The following is a 20,191-nucleotide window of genomic DNA, read 5'->3' as shown; positions in this document are numbered from 1 at the left end:
CTTCCTTAAGAATTCATATGCTTTTAATTGATTTCTCTTATTTAATTATATTAACTGATATCTCTAATATGTCTTAGTATTAGGGATAGTAGTAATAGACAGTAGGCATTTTTGCTTTGTTTGTAATCTTAGTGGAAATGCTTCTGGTGTTATTTTAGTAGGATATTGTCTTTGGGACTATGATGTGTGTGTGTGTGTGTGTGTGTGTGTATATATATATAGGTTTGTATGTATTTTTTATCATTTTAAGAAAATGTCCATTAATTGCAATTTCCTTGAATATTTTTATCATGGGGTATTGAATTTTGTCAAAGGATTTTTCAGTATTTATGGAGATATTGATAGGGTTTTTCCTCTCCTGTTTCATCTATTTGCATAGTGCATTATTTTAATAGATTTCCTAATACCGAATCAATTGTATGTTCCAAAATAAATTAAATTTGGTCATCTTATATTATTTTATCACATGATGTTAGATTTTAGATTCTATTTGCTAGTTTCTAATATAGTATACTTTTGCATTGTTATAGTTTTCTTGCATTTTGTATTTTTTGCATTCTCTATATTCAAGTTTTGGTATGGATTTGTTTCATGAAAAAGAATTATGAGGTGTTTTTTTGTTTTCTTTCTTTCTTTCTTTCTTTCTTTTTTTAAGATTTTATTTATTTATTCATGAGAAACAGAGAGACTGAGAGGTAGAGAAACAGGCAGAGGGAGAAGCAGGCTCCATGCAGGGAGCCTGACGTGGGACTTGATCCCGGATCTCCAGGATCAGGCCCTGGGCTGAAGGCGGCACTAGACCGCTGAGCCACCCGGGCTGCCCTGTTTTTGGTTTTCAATGCTTTGCAATAATTTGTAGCATCTTGGGACTGGTAGAAAGGTTTGATAGAACTACTATATGAAAGCATCTTGGATAGTGCCTTTCTATTGGTTAGTTCCTCATCATTTTGTCTATTTTATTTTTTTCAGAAATTAGTCTCTGTAAGTTTTCTATCTAGAATGAGGTCAATTTTAGTAATTTGTATTTCCTAGGAAATTATCCATTTCATCTGGATTTTCAAATATATTTTTATAGAGACCTGTAAATTAGTTTCTTAGGAATTCTAAGTATTTCTTTTATTTCAATAGTTATTCCTTCCTTGTCATTTTCTATTTTATAAATTTCTACTTTCTGTTTTTTTCTTGATCATGTTAGCTAGTGGTTTATCTGTTTTTTAAGTTCTTTAAAAATCCAGATTGAGTATGAAAATCTGTCAAGATTTTAATAGTATCCTGTAATACCTGTGTATTGCCTGAACAACAGTCAATTAACATTAAGCTCAGGGACGCCCGGGTGGCTCAGCCGTTTAGTGCCTGCCTTCAGCCCAGGGCATGATCCTGGAGATCCACAATTGAGTCCCATGTCGGCCACCCTGCATGGAGCCTGCTTCTCCCTCTGCCTGTGTCTCTCCCTTTTTCTCTCTCTGTCTCTCATGAATAAATAAATAAAATCTTAAAAAAAAAACAACAAAAAACCATTGAGCTCACTTTCCTTTTTCTTTTTCTTTTTCTTTTTCCCTGCCCTTTTCCTTCCATTTAAAAAGTGCATTATTTCCACTTTGTCTCAACACATAACATTTGTACATTAATTGTCCACCCTATCCCCATCCTTGTAAGGTGTAGAGATGGAAGACTAATATAATCTACATTTTTATTTATTCAAAATGTTACCATTGGTCTTACTGCTGGAATACTCCTAGTCATCTGTTGATTGAATGAAACTTGTTAACTGATAGACTTCTTGAAGGCTAATATGGTATAGAATTCCCCATATCTTGTAAGTTTAAAACTTTTTTTTTTTTTTTTCCTGTAACCTTAATATTTGAGGCACATCCTGGCTGGATATAAACTTTTGGTCCACACTTTCTTTTACTGAGTTTTAGGAAAATGCTCTGTTTTGCATGCTGTTTTTGAGAATTCTAATAGAAATTTAATTATTTTGTCCTTCTAAATATGTGGACCTTGCAATTTCTTTTTTATATTTTTGAAATTTGATAGTTTTACTAGGCTAATTAGCTAGCTAATGCTATGAAACAACTTAGTGGCTCAGGGGTTCCTGGCTGACTCAGTCGGGAGAGCATGCTACTCTTGTTCTCAGTGTCATGAGTTTGAGCCCCACTTTGGGTGTAGAGATTACTTAAAAGAAATAAATAAACTTAAAAAAAAAAAACTTAAAAGAACTTAATGGCCTAAAAGCAGCAGTAAATATATATTAACTCAAAGTTTCTGTGAGTCATAAACTTGGGAGCACCCTTGTTGGTGGTCTAGTTTAAGGTTTAGTAAAGCTATTGGCTGGGACTATAGTTATCTGAAGGATTGCTTTTAAGATGACTTGCACACATCCTGGCAAACTGGCACTCAGTTCTCCACATGAGCTTCTCCATAGAGCTGCTTGTTGTCATACTGTGGTAGTTGACTTCCCCTCGAATAAGTAATCAAAAAGAGAGCAAAATGGAAGCTGCAGTGTTTTTTTTAAGAGCTAGCCTCAGTTTTAGTTGTTTTGACTGAGAGGCTAACTTGGTCCTATTACACCATCCTTGTTGGAAACAGAAGTTTCTTGGCTGTTATTTCTTTCATAATTTTTATGTCTCATCCTGGTTTTTTTTTCTCTTCATGGTACTTCAATTTTTTATATATTTGGGCTTTTAGGGTGTAGAATCTATTACTTTACCCCGAAGAACATTGATATTTTATCAGTCAGCTTCGCTGAACTCAAACTCTAAACTTTGTCTTCCTGTAGTGGACAGTAATTCAAATCTTTGTTCAGTTGTTTAAACTTTTAACTGGCTGCTTGGAGTCTGCCCACACTTGCATAGATTAGAGGTCAGCCAGATATTTGGGCAGAATTTATATGAAGAATTTAGGGTTCTCTGGATCTCTCATTTCTGGACTTTCTCTGATTATTTTCTATCTCTTGCTCTTTTTTTCAAATTCTGTTAATCAGTAAACTCTAGTTTTTTTTAAAAAATGATTTTATTTATTCATAGAGACAGAGAGAGAGAGAGAGAGAGGCAGAGGCACAGGCAGAGGGAGAAGCAGGCTCCATGCAGGTAGCCTGATGTGGGACTCGATCCAGGGTCCCCAGGATCAAACCCCAGGCTGCAGGTGGCGCTAAACCGCTGCGCCACCAGGGCTGCCCTAAACTCTAGGTTTTTATCCGAGATTTTAGTTACCCCTCTTTCCTTTTTTTTTTAGTCGGTCTCCAGTTCCTTTAACTATTTTGTCCAGAGTTCATATTACATCGGAGGATTTGTTTTCAATGAAAGTTTTATGACACAATTATAAAAGGTTTCTGCTTAATGGATCTTAGTGAGGCCTTTTCTAATTATGCTGTTTAAAAATTACAGAACTATCCATCCCTTCCTGTGCTTTATTTTTTGTACACTCTTGTGATCTGTTGACATAGAAGGCATTTTATTTTTTTTTTAATTTTTTTTTTTTATAGAAGGCATTTTAATGTGTGTTTGTTTTCTGATTTCCCCAACTAGAATGTAAGCTCTAAAACAAAATATTTCCCTCCTGTTCAGTGCTATTTCTTTAATTCCTAGAATAGATTAGATTAATGCTTAAATATTTTGGCATGCATGAATGAATCCAGTGCATTAATTTCTTTCTTTTCCTGCCTCCTTATATAGTGCCCGAAAGGCAGTGGATGAGGAAGAGGAAGCGGCTGAAGAACGTAGGCATATGCGAACTATTTGGGTGACTGGCAGAAAATGTTTAACTGATAGAGAAGCAGCAGCCCTTATTGTGGAAGAAGCCAAAATGATTCTGCAGCAGGACTTAGTTGAAATGGGAGTGCAGTGGAATCTACATTCCCTTTTAAATTCTGATACACAGTCATCACCCAGCAGTGAGTCAGAAGTAAAGGAACAGAAATTTGTACCCCAAACTAACGGATCTTGTAAAAGACTAACGTTAAAGAAAAAAAGTAACTTAATGTTTAGTGATTCTTCTGCTAAGCATTCACCAAATACAGTGCAAGATCTAGAGAAAAGTGGAGAGCATACAGATTCCTTTTATTGTAAGTTACAGAATGGGAATCAAGAACACCAGGCACATGCCATTTCCAGGGCAAGAAAACAGGTTTCTTTGAATATAAATAGAGAGAAGCTAAAAACCTCTCTGAACGAGGGAAGAAGACACACTAAGAAAGTAGTTCAGACTCTCTTATTTGAGAAAACAAAAAAAGAAGCTCTGAATTTCAGTTCAGAAAAGATCAGTACTGCCTCTGGATCTTGGAAACATAGTAAACATGTAAAACGATCCAGACACAGTAGCCCTGTGAAAGACACTGGGATGGATAGAATTGATTTACAGGAACAGACTATGTCTAATCCTGTTTATTGTGAAGACTCATTTACCTTAGATGGAGAGAATATGGAATTTAGAAGTCCAGAGTCTTTTGCTAAAAATGTAACTTTCTTTGCTGACGGAAAATATAGCAAAGCATCCTTCTCATCACGAAGAAAACAAAGTTCAAAGAAAAAAACAAAAACTAGTGATATTCGTGTGGAACATTTTATCACACGATCCCAAAGTAAAAAAGTAACTTATCAACCCACTAGCATGGTTAGTGAAAATGGGAGAGGATTAGTTGTTGAGTCAGAAAAAATAAACAAAGAACCAATGGTACAAAATGATTCAAAAAACCAGAATGTTTATATAAAACATGACACCCATTCAATTAACCAGTGCCCAGAAAAACATTCTGATAAACAGACAAACACTTATATCAAACAGAAAAAAGTAATAGAGGGACAAATGCCCTGTGAGACAGGTAGTAGTTATATGAATAGAGACTCAAATGTTATTATCAAGTGTGGAAGTACAAAGTTTAATGGTGAGGAAAATAAAACAAATAATCTTCAGGTACCAGGAGATAATATAAGCAGTGATGAGATACTCAGAATACATCTCCCAACTGGAAAATCAGGCCAGCATGAGAATTTTCTAAATACCTGTAGAACACAAGAAAAAACAGAGGCTTATACAGCAAACAAAACTAAGAATAATTGTGTTTCTGACTTAGGTTTAGCTCCTTGTGAATTTGAAGATAGTTTCTACCTAGATACTCAGTCAGAGAAAATAATACATCAGATGGCAACTGAAAATGCCAAACAAGGAGCGAAGGATGCCAACCTGGCAATAGGGACGATGCAAAAGAACTTAGACAAACAGAGCTCGGTAAGCTCTTTTCAGAATGAGATTCATATTACTTTTCCTGGTGAACAACATTCTCCAGGAGTGACAAATACAGATCATTTGGAACTTAAGACTGTAGAGACTGTGAAACAAGACACTGATTCCCATGGAGTTGGTATCCTGACTCCAGAAAGCTCAATTTTTCATTCTCCAATACTCTTGAGGGAAAATGGCCCTTGTTTTAAAGGGAGTGAACTTTCTGTCACTGACTCTCAATTAAATAGTTTTCTTCAAGGTTATCAAACACAAGAAACTGTGAAACCAGTTATGCCTCTGGTTCCTCAAAAGAGAGCTACCACTGGTATAGAAGTAGAATGTTCGCCAGTTCCTGAAACAAGTTTGAATTTGAGTGATAATTTACTGTTTGACAGTTTTAGTGAAGACTACCTAGTAAAAGAACAACCACCCGACATACAAGTGAAAGAACCCTTTTCTTCTGAACTAACATCAAACTATTTTAGTCATTCTATGTGTCTGCAACCAGAAGGCCCAATGAGAAAATCAAATACGAATGAGAATCAAGATAATCAGCATCAGTTCACTTGTTTCAGTGATGAGTCTGTTTTATTTTCAGAAATAGATTCTGCTCAGATGGTTGAAGCTTTGGACAATGTAGAAATATGTCCTGTCCAAGAGAAACTGAATACTGCAGTATCTCTTAGAGCATTGGAACTAAGTGATCCAGCAACTATAGGCAATGGTTATCCACAAAGAGAAGTAATTGGAGAAGATAAAGATGAAAGGTTTCAAAAACCCATGTTAATTGAAACAGGGGAAAATAATTCATTCACGTGGTCAGGGGCATCATTTGATTTAAGTCCAGGACTGCAAAGAATTTTAGACAAAGTGTCCAGTCCTCTGGAAAATGAAAAGCAAAAATTAACCACTACCAACTTGTCTAGTTTTTTCAAACTAGAAAAAAATACTCAGTTAAATGACAAACAAAAAGTTATTTCAGATTTGGAGCCAAATCAAGTGGAAGGAATCTCATTTTCCCCTAATACTGAAGTAAAAAGCAAGATTGGGACACTGGAGAATAATGCCCTTCATGGTGAAACCTCATCCCTTTTGCCTTGTAAAAAAAACTGTATAGTCGATGATATTGGACTCATTCCTCCTACACCCATTCCAGGATCTGCTTCTAAGCTGGTATTTCCAAGTACTCTTGAAACCTCTGTAAAACTTCGGAATACGCATAGTGTTTTACAGCTTGGTAAAAGTTACTCATTTGGCTCATCTTCAAATATTAAAAACCAAGATTTAAGTTCAGAGAGTAGAAATGGTTTAGAAGACGATGGTCCTATTAGAGATACAAGTTTTTCACTGCAGTTATCACAGGATGGATTGCAATTAACTCCAGCCTCATTCAGCCCAGAAAGTTTGGCCATAATTGATGTAGCAAGTGACCAAACTCTCTTTCAAACATTCATTAAGGAGTGGCAGTGCAAAAATCGATTTTCCATCTCACTGGCTTGTGAAAAGATCAGTAATTTTACGTCTTCTAAAAGTGCTGCTATCGGTGGTAGATTTAAGCAAGGTAAGATTTTTTTTTTAGTTTTTCATATTTTCATATCTATATGTAATATAGTGGGTTAGGATGGGTGTGAGCCTTTTTGGTATTGGATATTAAGTGTAAATTTACTCAGAATTTAAAGTTTCTTCTATGTGGGTTTACCTGTAAAACAGCCTTTTCATTGAGCACAACTAGATTAATAGTAGTTGCTATCTGATAAGGGAGGGGTGACTCTAGGACGTGTGGATATGAGAGCTGAACATTGAGAAAAAAGCTCAAGCTGGGATACTGAACTAATGCAGACCACCAAGGCACTACTCATTCCTCTGGTTCTGATTTACTTTTAACAGCTGTTGTCTAATCAAGCCTGTGTCTGCCTCTTTCTTCATAAGCCACGAATCCTACCTGAATAGCCTTCCTATGGTAGATGTCCATACTAGGTGGTCCAAAAGGAGTTCCAGACTACTCTTTTATCTTAGGACAAGGACCTAGCAGCCAACCTTATTGCTATTGTGACTACCACAGTTGTGGCTGGTTTAGGGGCCAGCACTGGAATAACATTTGGCAGCTTAATCTTTGGGTATATCAGCAGTCTGTCTCTCAAACAGCAGCTCTTTGTTCAGTGCTATTCTGGACTTTGCCCTGTGTCAGACCATGGAGCTCTTTGATTGTTGCCTTCCTTATCTTCTCACTTTATGAGACTCTACAGAGGTCACTTACCTGTCCCTGCTTCCTCAAGTCCAGGCCATATCTGGTGCTAGAGTATGCTAAGATTTACTAAAGATTTACCACTAAACATGATGTTTCTTTTTAAGAAAAATCATATATAAATATATGATTATATATACATATATATATATGTTAATGTTAGAATATAAGTTTGTAAAAACTAATATATATGTTTTGAACCAGTATCACCTTTTTGGTATCTTAATAGTATAGCATCATGGTTTTTATTAATAATCAGTGCTCATGAATTATTTTATATTAAATTGTAATATCCACATTCACTTGTATAATCACAAAAGGACATAGAAAATAGGCACTATATTTTTAACAACGTACATTAGCTACATTTTTCAGTACTTCTCTCAAGTAGGCTTGTATCTCCACTAATGTTCATGAATTCTATGCCAAAATGTTGATCCCAAAGCCTTACTGAGCCCCTCCAAGTTTTAAAGAATTGAACCTTTTGTCAAATAATGCCATGTATGTATATTCCTATCTTGTTTCATGACAATAAGGATTCTGTTTCATGGGGAATTGCTGTAGTCAGCTTGACAACATGCTGTGGAAATTGAAGATTTGATCAGATTTCTTAAATCTCTGCATTTATGAATGAACTTTTTCATAAAATTTGAGTGTTATACTCTATGTTGGCAAATCGAATTCCAATAAAAAATACACATATAAAAAAATTAAAAAAAGAAAACTCTTCAAACTGTCAAAGCAAAAAAAAAAGTTTGAGTATTTGATCTTCAATTCATGGATCATGTGTTTTGTTTTTAATTTTTTTTTGAGTGTAGTTGACATGCAATGTTATATTAACTTCATGTGTACAACATAGTGATTCAACAAGTTTATACATAGCACTATGTTTACCACGAATATAGCTACCATCTGTCCTCATACACTGCTATTACAGTATTATTGACTATATTCTTTATGCTGTGTCTTTTATTCCCATGACTTATTCATTCCGTAACCAGAGGCCTGTCTCTCCCACTCCCTTTCACCCATTTTGCCCAAACTCTCACCTCACATTCCCTCTTGCAACCATCATCCGTTTGTTCTCTGTATTTATGGGCCTGATTCTACTTTTTGTTTATTCATTTGTGTGTTTTTGTTTTAGATTCTACATCTGAAGTAAAATCATATGTTAGTTGTCTTCTCAGTCTGATTTATTTCACTTAGCATAATACCCTTTAGGTCCATGTTACCTCACATGCCAAGTTCTCATCCCTTTTTTTAGCAGTGTAATATTTCATTGTATATGTATACCACATCTTCCTTATTCATTTGTCTGTCAATGCACACTTAAGTTATGGAGCACATGTATTAATGACAAGTTTTATATACTTTTATATTGATTAGTACTTTCCATTTTTCATTCAACATATATAAAATTGAGCACATTGTGGTGGGGTTAGAGGGATAAAATTGTTCACTTAAATTTAACAAATATGTGCCATTTATTTTCAAGGTATTGGGGATATAATTGTAAATAAGATAGATTGATTTTGGACCTGTATCTCTAAAGTTGGAGATGCCTTATTTTAGAATATATGTTGGCTCCAAATTCAAATTCATATCAGATTCTTCACCAAGAAGTAAGATGTTTGATTTTTTGGAGTTTCTTTGTATTTAGAATGGCTGATTTTGGGGTGCCTGGGTGGCTCAGTTGGTTAAGCACCTGCCTTTGGCCCAGGTCATGTTCCCAGGGTCCTGGAATCAAACCCCATATCAGGCTCCCTGCCCAGAAGGGAACCTGCTTCTCCCTCTTCTTCTGCTGTTCCCATTACTTGTTCTCTCTCTCTTTCTGTTAAATAAATAAATAAATAGTCTTAAAAGAATTGCTGTGAGGTCACTGCACAATTTTTATACTTTGGTCTTTATTCCTGTTTGAGTTATAGCAATTCAGAATGCAGCTTTAAAAAAATGTAATACTACATTTAAAATCTAGAAAGATTTTACATATAACTAAAAATGACCATCCAAATAATGCATATTTTAGGGATCTGGAAATTTTGCCAAATAGTTTTTTATTATAATCATTGCTTTTTTAACATTCAGTTTAATGACTTTGTTTTGAGATTTTTAACTATTTCACTTTTGATTTACTTAGTTAGCTCACCTCAGGAAACCCCTAATAGAGATGATGGCATTCCTGTTAAAGGTTGTGATGATATTCTGCTGGTTGGTCTGGCAGTATGCTGGGGTGGAAGAGATGCCTATTATTTTTCATTGCAGAAGGAACAAAAGCATCCTGGTAAGTAATCACTATTTGGCTTAATCATCACATAATTTTAATATAATCTCTATTAGGATAGTGACCTATTTGTTGAGAATTTGTTGACCTAATTTCCTGATACTTAACTAGAATTTATTTTTACTCTTAAAAAATTGGGGGGGTGGATAGTGGATATGTGTACATTATCTCATATATTAACTAGAATGAATGTCTAAAGGATCACCTTTACTCCTCTCTACTTATTACATGGGCTACTAATACTATTTTTTCTTCTTAGGGGTAATGGAGACTTAGGGACTCCCCGGCCACTTTGAGGGTTTGCTTTTGAAGACTGGAACGTAGGAGTTTCTTCTCAGACTTTTTTCGTGTTATTGACTGGGTCTGGAACTTACCTAGAAATATTAATGAGCTGAACATCTACAGCCTTTGCAGATGTCTGTGGAATTAGAGGATATGATCTGGAAAAGCCTTGTGATCTGATTACAGTTGTTGCATTACCTAGCTGATAGATTGGTTGTAGACAGGAGCAAAATAAATAAGTAAACACTTTAAAGAATGCCATATAATGTCTATTCCTGAATAAGCATGAAATATTTTCGGTGGTTTTGAGGGAGAATGTGTTGTGTTGAGTAGATACTTGAAGTTTTATTTTTTTTAGATGTAACATTATTGTTCATACTAAATCTTTTTATTTTTTATTTATTTTTTATTTTTTTCTAAATCTTTTTAAAAAGGAGTTCATTTAAAATTCCTTTCAAAAAAAAAACAAAAAAAAAAACAAAAAAAAACAAAAAAAAATTCCTTTCAAAATAACTTTTATGCTTTTAATTCCTTATTCTGAGAAATGTAAATTTAATTTTAGAAATCTTGATATTTAAAAATTTCACCTAATTAAGTAGAGCATTATAAATTACATGGCACATGCCTTAATTTTTACAATACGAAGTACTTCATCTATATAGCCAACATGACTTGAATAAGGTCATGCTCAATTATTGGTTCCGTGGAACTAGACCCTTAGGCTTCTGAGTCTTTTTCAATCTTTTCATTAAAAAAACGCTGCTTCAAATGAATAGATGTAATTTTTGCCTTAAAAGACTTTTTGTTTGTTTCTTTAAAGAAATTAGTTCCAGTTTGGTCCCACCGTCTCTGGATCCAAGCCTGACTGTGAAAGACAGAATGTCGTACCTTCTATCCTGCTTTCAAGAGGAATCTGATAAAAAACGTTCTATTATCATCTATGACTTCATCCAGAGCTATAAAATTCTTCTTCTGTCTTGTGGTATCTCCCTGGAACAAAGTTATGAAGATCCTAAGGTTTCATGTCTTATTTAACTTTTACCTTACTTAAAAAAATTTTTTTAACATGTAGTGTTAATTCTTAAATGACTTGATATTTAGAGTAGTCACTTCTCTATCCAGTTAATCTCATTCACTCAGAACAGAATGTTATGCACCAAATACGTCTGTGTAGATAAAAATAGATTCCAAAAATTCCAAGCACTAAAGTTCATATCTTTCCTCAGAGATTTAAAATTTTTCTGTTTTGGTTGTGTTTTAAATTTTCTGTCTCATAATAAATTAGAAATTAAATGAGAACTGTCAGATTTAAATATATGATAGCAAGATATTTCAAATATCCGTGAAGACAGAAGCAGAAAATAAGAAAAATGTGTAGATATAAGACATCCAAAAAAATAGTAGTTAGGGTCGTTAAGCATAGGGACAGATTACTAGCCCATGAGATCTTCGCTATTATAATAGCAAAGCATTATACACTTCTCATGATGATGACTGAGTTATTAATCAAAGGGTAACTTATGTTATTGTAACATACATTTTGTAGTATAATACATTTTCACAAGACATTTATTTACAATATCATAGTTCTCAAAGAGATATCATTTTTCCGCCTGTGGATACTGGATACGTGAGGCATATGAAACATTAATTTTATTGTTTTTTATATATATATTTTTTTTAATTAAAGTTCGATTTGCCAGCATATAGTATAACACCCAGTACTCATCCCATCAAGTACCCTCCTCAGTGCCTGTCACCCAGTCACCCCATCCCCCTGCCCACTTCCCCTTCCACTACCCCTTGTTCATTTCCCAGAGTTAGGAGTCTCTTATGTTTTGTCACCCTCTAATTTTTCCCACTCATTTTCCCTCCTTTCCCCTATAATCCCTTTCACTATTTCTTATACTCTCTGTATGAGTGAAACCATATAATGATTGTCCTTCTTCGATTGACTTACATCACTCAGCATAATATCCTCCAGTTCCATCCATGTCGAAGCAAATGGTGGGTATTTGTCCTTTCTAATGACTGAGTAATATTCCATTGTGTGTGTGTGTGTGTGTGTGTATACCACATATTTATTCATCTGTCGATGGACATCAAGGCTCCTTCCACAGTTTGGCTATTGTGGATGAAATATTAATTTTGAATTGAGATATAATACTACTTGTTTGTTGTTAGCAATATAATCAATAATGGGATAAATTTTGGTTTCTTAGTTTCTTGAGCTTTTTGGGGAAGATTTTCAAAGACATTTTCAGAAAGCTGAAGCTACTGTCCTTTTCAAGCTAGGGTTAAGTTCTATGTAGTTTTTAAACTGACGTTTACTGAATATAAAAAAAAAGTTATCACTTAATTTTGATGTTCCAGAGTCCAAAATGAGAATATGTGTAATATGAGCTTCTTATTAAAACCACTATACCATCTCAGATTAACTATAGCACTTTTTGCATAAACTACTTGAAATATCCCATAATTGGTTTTATCAGTCACAACACTTTTTTTTTTTAAGATTTTTATTTATTTATTCATGAGGGGCACAGAGAGAGAGGCAGAGACACAGGCAGAGAGAAAAGCAGGCTCCATTCAGGGATCCTGACGTGGGACCCGATGCTGGGTCACCTCCAGGATCATGCCCTGGGCTGAAGGCGCTGCCAAACCGCTGAGCCACTGGGGCTGCCCAATCACAACACTTTTGATATAAGAAGATAAACTATTTATTTTAAAAATCTCTTCTAAGAAACATTTACCAACTTTTACATCAAACTACCTTATTCTATCTTCTCTAAAAGGTTCCTGATGACCAATTTCTAATGTGGGTCCCTGTAGCTCCAACAATTCTCTGTGTATCAGCTGATTATTCTAAAATTGAACTCATTCTGACACTATCTGCCCAGGTCATTACCTGTGCTTCTGACCCATTAGCTATAAATCAAAGGTTCCCACCACCCTCCTCCTTGAGTTCAATTAATTTGCTAGAAGGGCTTACAGAGCTCATAAAACCAGTTTATTCTCTAGATTACTGAGGTTTTTTTTACAAAAAGATATTAAAGGATATGAATCAACAGCCAGATGAAGAGATACATAGGGTCAGGAGTGTAAGAAGGAGCACAGCTTCTATACCTTCTTCAAACACATCATTCTCCCTGCATGTCCATGTGTTCACCAACCTGGAAGCTCTCCAAATCTTGTGTTTTGGGTTTTTATGGAGCCTTCATATACTAGAATGATTGATTAAATCATTGGCCAGTGGTGCAGCCTCCGTCCCCTCCCTCATCCCAGGAGAGGTAGGACTAGAAGTTCCAACCCTCCAGTCACAGGATTGGTTCTCCTGGCAGCCATTCTTCATTCTCAGGTGATGTGACCTAGGGTCATTCAAAAGCTACCTCATGGGATCCCTGGGTGGCGCAGCGGTTTGGCGCCTGCCTTTGGCCCAGGGCGCGATCCTGGAGATCCGGGATCGAATCCCACGTCAGGCTCCCGGTGCATGGAGCCTGCTTCTCCCTCTGCCTGTGTCTCTGCCTCTCTCTCTCTCACTGTGTGCCTATCATGAATAAAAAAAAAAAAAAAAAAAAAAAAAAAAGCTACCTCATTAACATAACAACAGACATCTTTCATCTCCCTCTCATTTTAGCAAATTTCAAGGATTTTAGAAATGAAGATGAAGACCAAATACACATTTCTTATCATGAATCACAGTATCACAGTCCACCCCTGGTATTTAAACACGATTATTATAACATGATTGTTATAGCAAAACAATAGTAAAAATCAAAGGAAGTTGGCACATTACTAACATCCCATTCAGTTATTAACTATTCAGTTTATCATCATTATCATATGGAAAATGTCTCCCAGGTTTGCAAGCTTCCATTTGATTTTTACCAGGTTCCAAAAGCAAGAGGAGTGTCCACAATATAGAGCTTCACTCTTTCAGGTATCTGGCATAACTGAGCTAAGAGACAATATCATCTCTTGCTTAGAGCCTCTCTTGAGGTGTTACTATTGGATTTTCTTCATTATATAACCCATTTATTAATTTCTTACTCATAGCTACTATTTTTCCTTCTATACTTTTAACTTTTATGTTACAGTTCCTAAGGGCCTGATGGGGCCGGGTGTGCCTTCACCCCATCTGGCATGATTATAGTTTCTTGCTTAGGAAACAACCATTTCCAGCCCAATACTTGTAGTCCTGGTCCTGTGACCCCTGCATCAGCTAAGAGGAAAAAAGTTGAGGTGATGTGAGGAAGAAAGTATATCAACACCTTCCCCACCCTTAGGAACCCAGACCCGACAGAGAACTATATCCAGTGGGACACTCCTTTAGCCCCACTCATGTTCATGTTGAGTGGGAGCACATACTCATGAAGGTATATAAGCCAGCTCTTCCTGCCTTTATCCCCCCCCATTTTAGACAGCCTGTGTTTTAATTGCCCATTCCAGTTTTCTGTCAAACTAGTAGTACTTGAGAAGGATATCTCTTTACCCATTGTTGAACATTATGGGCTTTGGTCTGAAGAAATGATGGTCCACCATCCAAACTGGTGCAGTGTTTTCTGTTCTGGTTCTTTTATAGGACTCAGAGCATTTGCACCTACAATTAGATAAGCAAAGCATGGTCCAGTGTCCATGTCTGTTCCTATCTGGACGCATTTGTACCTCCCCAAGGCTGCTAGCATTAGTCTCATCTGCCAGCTATATTCCTGGCCTTCCTACTGGGGAATTTGCCAAATAACAATCTGTAGTCTCTCTCTTGTTGACCTATAAAGTAAGTTTGTTTTGGCATTCTGTGCCTCAGTGGGTACAAGAGGTATATGCCTAGATTCTACCCATCTCTGCTTTGATGCAGCAAACCATGTCCACTCATTTCATGGACCCAAGCAACCATCTCAAACGGGCATACTGAGACATCTGCTTGATGATTCTAGTCACCTTATAAATCTAGAAGGGAGTTCTTGTGAAAGGCATTAATGTGCCCTACTTTAATGCACCCCTTCAAATTTCCATAGGACTGTGTCCCAAAAGAGCATCCCTTTAGCAGGCCAGATCTCTGTTGCCATCTTGACTGACATTTTGGGCAGGCTGTTGGGCATTATTCATGAGCCAGTGAAAATCCATATATATAGGGCCTTTTCCCAGCTATTCAATTCTTTCATCACTGCTAGGAAAATAGCATGCAATTCAGCACACCAGGATGATCTGTTTCTATCTTCTTTGAATAGAAGGATGACCTTCCAAAAGAAGGTATTGTTCATTCACTTTGGAACTACTATCTGCAAACCTAGCAGCTCTTTTCAGTCAGTCAAGAGCTGTTTATAGAGCACTGTCCAAGTGACAGTAGAATCCACCAGCTTCTCCTCACACAATTCCAGAGTCAAGCCTAAGAGAAAAGAGGCTCCCTGCTCTTGAGTATCTCTTCTTTGCATTCCCCAGTCAGCATGATCCTGTATAATGTGTTTCCATTTTATTATGGAACTCTACTGGGCACTGCCATCTCCATTAGAGCATTTCTCAGATATCACCCATGTTGGGTGGGTATTTCAGGTTTCAAGGCTATGTTACATCCTTTAGTCATAGAATAGCTTCAATTAATCATGTCAGATAACAAGGCCACAAATACCCTCAAATGGAAATTCTCTTATTTAAAGCCCCAGTAGTCACTGTTGGGAGATGCTCACAGACTCTTGTCATTAGCCCCAGTCTCACATAGGGCTACTGCACAAAGAATTTGTGCCTACCAGCGCTTGAGCTTCATTCTACACTGTACAGGCTCAGGCAGTCTTATTGGTTCATACTGAGCATGTCCATTTAACATTGCTTAAGGGGTAGGATTTATATGCTTTGTGTTTTATAATACTAATTACGGGGCATATTCCTCTGTCAGACATAATGCAGTCAGGTGGGGACCCAACCACCTCATCTAAAGCCTGTTCAAACAGAGATTCTCCTCAGACTTTTTCCTTAATTCTATCAACCCTTATATTTCTAATTATAACCTCCATTAGGATTTCATCAACATGTTTTGGTTTTATGAAACTAGGTAAGGAAGGTGTTCCCCAGACAGATATAACACTTATAACCATAAAATATTCAGATAAAGGAGGTACAACTTCCTTTCTTTTTAAAAAGATTTTATTTATTTGAGAGAGAGAGAATGAGCAGGAAGAAGGGCAGGGGGAGAAGCAGACTCCCTGCTGAGGAGGGAGCCAGGGCTCAATCCCAGAACCTCAAGGTCATGACTTGAGCCGAAGGCAGACCCTTTAACTGAGGTAACTAGGTACCCCAAGTGGATACAATTTCTTTACATAATATCTGCTTAAACATTCCAATTTATATAATCCTGTCAACTGTTACATTTTTACCCTTGTAGCCCAAGTCAGGGCTTCAGTGGGTTTTGGTATCTCAGTTCCTGTATCTCCCATCAAGGAGTCCTGGAAACTTTTCTTTTCCACTTCCTGAAAGTTTTACCTACTCTTGTCTGAAAGGCTTGGAGTCACCAGGTAAGTGTTGAGCCAAGGGACCCCCCCCCCCCCCCAATCCCTTTTATCAGTCTTTAACTTGATTAATCTGCCTAACACTGATTGCTGGTCAGGTTTCTCATTGTAAAGAGATTGTAAAGAGATCTGTCTTCAAGATTTTGAAATTTCTCCGAATTATGGTAAATAGACCAGTGTTGTTTGGGGCGCTTTAATGTTGGGGGACTAGAAGGGAGTTGCTTTGACCCACCCAGCCTTTGGTGGTGCTTTATTAAAATCTTTTTTTAATCTATCAGTACCCATTTTATTCATCACATTTCATAATAACCATCTAAAGATGTCCACCCTGCTAGGGTAAGTCCTGAGACTCTTCCCTTTCTATTTCCTCTTTTTCTTGCTCCTGTCAATATTTTCTTCATATTCACCTTATTTCTTAACCTTTTAAAAATTTCTACCTTGTTGGGAAGTCTCTTGACCTCTCCCTGCCTCTTCCCATTCTCTTGTTAATACACCTAATGTTTTTATTACCATCTCTAAGGCCAATGAGAGGAAGTTTAGAAGACCAATATAATGAGGCTTTCCAAACTATCCCTCAGTTTTGCAACATTAGGATTATATGGGGTACCTGTGTGAAAGGAGCCACTTTAAACCACAGCATTTACTATGATCTGGGTAATGGGTAGATTTCAGCAGATAAATACCCTAGTTATCATAAAGCAGTCCCATATGGCTTGCATATGAAGAATAAAAGAGGGATAGTTATCTTCTCAAGATAAACGGACTACAATGGCTTTTATCCAGGGCACCAGGCTAGCTGTTCCCATAGGAATAAACTCCCTTGTGTCTGGATCACATACACTCAACTTCAATTGTACCGTAGTGAGATGTGGGTCCTACATCAACCCTGTGCTCTTCCATTCTGCAGCATCCAAAACCAAACACTCCTCCAAAATTCCTCTCGGAATCCATTTTAGTAAAAGTTCCTCAAGAATCTAATAATACTGATGCACTCAGTGGATTACCACTCTTGCCAGCACCTCCGTGTTCACAAACCTTGAAGCTCTCCAAACCCTGTCCTGGCACAATTGATTCAATCATTGGCCATCCCTGATCAGTTCAACCTCCAGGTTCCTCCCAACAGGTCAGGGGGCAAGACTGGAAGTTCTAGCCCTCCAATCACAAGGTTAGTTCCTCTGGCAGCCAACTCCCAGCCTTAAGTAACTTCATTAACATAACAAAAGATACCTTTATCTCTCACAGTTTAGAAAGTTTCCAGGGTTTTAGAAGTTCCGTGCTAGAAATGGGGACAAAGACCAAGTTCATATTTCTTACTGTAATTACAATATCACATTCCCCTATCAAACTACATTCTTAACCTACAGAAGAAGTAATGAGTCATTTAATTGTCAGAATTATGAAGAGGGCTTAGATTTCCCTATTCTAATTTAGCTTTGACCTGCTAGATCACCTAGTATTAGACACTATACACCTAGTATTAGACAGTACAAGTCTTCTAGTCTCGCAGGGGAGCTAAAAAAAAGCAATCAAATGATTTGTTGCATGGTCCTGTTGGCAGGCCCTCATCCTGGGGGGAAAGCCTAGAGGCTTTCTGAAACTTTGAGTATAAACTTTTAATGGTAAAACATTTATGTTTCACTTCTCATGATGTTGAAAAATTTTTAAAAACCTAAAACTTATATAGGCCCATTGTTATTATAGTAGCTTAGCCAAAATCAGCCTTAGTGGAAAAGATTCCATCTACATTTTCAGAAATACGGTTTTAATTATCTGAGAGGCACTTGACTTTCAAGCCAATTTCAGAACCAGATCAGCAGGAATGTTGTAGGAATGGAAAAGTTTTAAGTTTTCCTTCTTTGAAAACTGCTCTTATTAGTGCCAAAAATGAGTCCTGATACAACTTACGATTATTGTTTCCTTCTCCTCTCTTAGGAAGACCACTGAAATAGTATTAAGTGAAAATGAGTGAGATTTCCCCTTCTAATTTAAATGTGCACAAATGTCTTTGAATCCATTCAGGTGGCATGCTGGTTGCTAGATCCAGATTCTAAGGAGCCAACTCTTCACAGCATTGTTTCCAGTTTTCTTCCTCATGAGCTTCTCCTCTTGGAAGGGATAGAGACTGGACAAGGAATTCAGAGCCTGGGGCTGAATGTCAACACTGAGCATTCTGGGCGATACAGAGCATCTGTAGAGTCGATTCTTGCCTTCAATGCCATGAATCAACTCAATTCTTTGTTGAAGAAGGAAAACCTTCAAGGTAAAAACAGTGTTGTTGACATTTTTATGCTGTTACAGACTGGTCATGGTTTTATATTTAGTTTCTTTTTATCACGGTCTTTATTATTCTTTATCACACTTCTAAAGTAAACTCTTGTTTTTGGATTGTCTACTACAGAAGTCAACACACTTTCTGTAAAAGGACAGACATTAAACATTTTTGACTTTGCAGAATCATAAATATTGTCTCAATCATAAATATTCAACTCTGCCATCAAAGCACAAGTACCATAGACACTATGAAAATGAGTATTCCAGTAAAACTTTATTTATGGAAACAGGCACCTGGCCCTGATTTGACTATAGTTTGGAGACCTTAGACTCTATTGTAATGAAGAGAATTAGTGACATTTTATTATTTGTTGCTAATTTTGTATTTGAAATTTATTCAATGATTTTTATTCACTCTTAAAATCTAATCTGTCATGGAATTTAAAAAGTGAACTTTTTCTTTTTAGAACTATAAATAGTTAATTCTCTGGCAAAGGATACTCATGTTAATCTTTTTTTATGTAATGATAAATACCGTGGATTTATTGTGCAGTCTGCTGGCCCAGAGTGAGTACCTGGACTTCAGAGAACATACCATATGATAAAGTGGAACAAAGTTGACTTCATTGGGAGAAGATTTAAACCATGAACTTATTGCCTGATTAATAAATACTAGAAACAGCAGACTGATGAATTCACATAGATCAGGTTTGAAACTAGGCTGTATCACTTATTAATGAGAAGCCTTGGGCAAGTTACTGATACTCTCTTTTTAAATTTTTTTAAATTTTAATTTATTATTATTTTTTAAAGTTTTTAATTTTTTTAAAAAGATTTTATTTATTCATGAGAGGCACAGAGAGAGAGAGGGGCAGAGACACAGGCAGAGGGAGAAGCAGGCTGCACACGGGGAGCCTGATATGGGACTTGATCCCTAGACTCCAGGATCGTGCCCTGGGCTGAAGGCAGAGACTTAACTGCTGAGCCACTCAGGCGTCCATACTGACACTCTTTAAATCTGTTGCTTATAATATTATAAATATTAAATGAGAGCAAACGTAACACAGTGTTTGCCAGAGTAGGTTCTCATTACTGTGTTATAATAGTAATGTTCTCTCCTGCATCACTGGGTTAGAATAATATAAAGGTCAGACTGACTTGTTTGTTCATAGGAGACTTGCTTAAGCGATGTTAATTAGCAGATCTTGAACCTGTGCTGAAATATTTCAAACTCCATTTCTCTCAGCCAGTATAGGCAGGCCAGGGAGTTGGAGTATGCCAACATATGCCACAGGACTGCTTCTACATTAATGGATGATAATGCTGAATGAACGAAGCTCTCTTTCCTACTCAGTCAGTCTGGTCTGCCCTTAGGATAGGTGTCCTGGATAA

The 20,191-nt window shown here is 36.6% G+C and overlaps 1 protein-coding gene across 6 annotated transcripts in view; it reads left to right on the top strand.

The window, feature by feature from the left end:
• POLQ (DNA polymerase theta) overlaps positions 1-20,191 on the top strand; it is a 124,189-nt gene that overhangs the window by 54,798 nt on the left and 49,200 nt on the right. For all 6 annotated transcript variants that reach the window (XR_007408035.1, XM_025475768.3, XM_049105507.1 and 3 more), the window contains 4 exons: positions 3,675-6,781; positions 9,603-9,746; positions 10,849-11,045; positions 18,548-18,788. Coding sequence is in view for 5 of the 6 variants with exons in the window: in XM_025475768.3 (XP_025331553.3) it covers positions 3,675-6,781; positions 9,603-9,746; positions 10,849-11,045; positions 18,548-18,788 (3,689 nt within the window). In the remaining variant the exon portion in view is untranslated. The remainder of the gene's footprint in view (positions 1-3,674; positions 6,782-9,602; positions 9,747-10,848; positions 11,046-18,547; positions 18,789-20,191) is intronic.

Source organism: Canis lupus, chromosome 33 (assembly GCF_003254725.2).
Source record: "Canis lupus dingo isolate Sandy chromosome 33, ASM325472v2, whole genome shotgun sequence".
Classification (NCBI taxonomy): Eukaryota; Metazoa; Chordata; class Mammalia; order Carnivora; family Canidae; genus Canis; species Canis lupus.
Note: the sequence above shows the minus strand (reverse complement) of the source record. Positions and strands in the feature narration are given on the sequence as shown.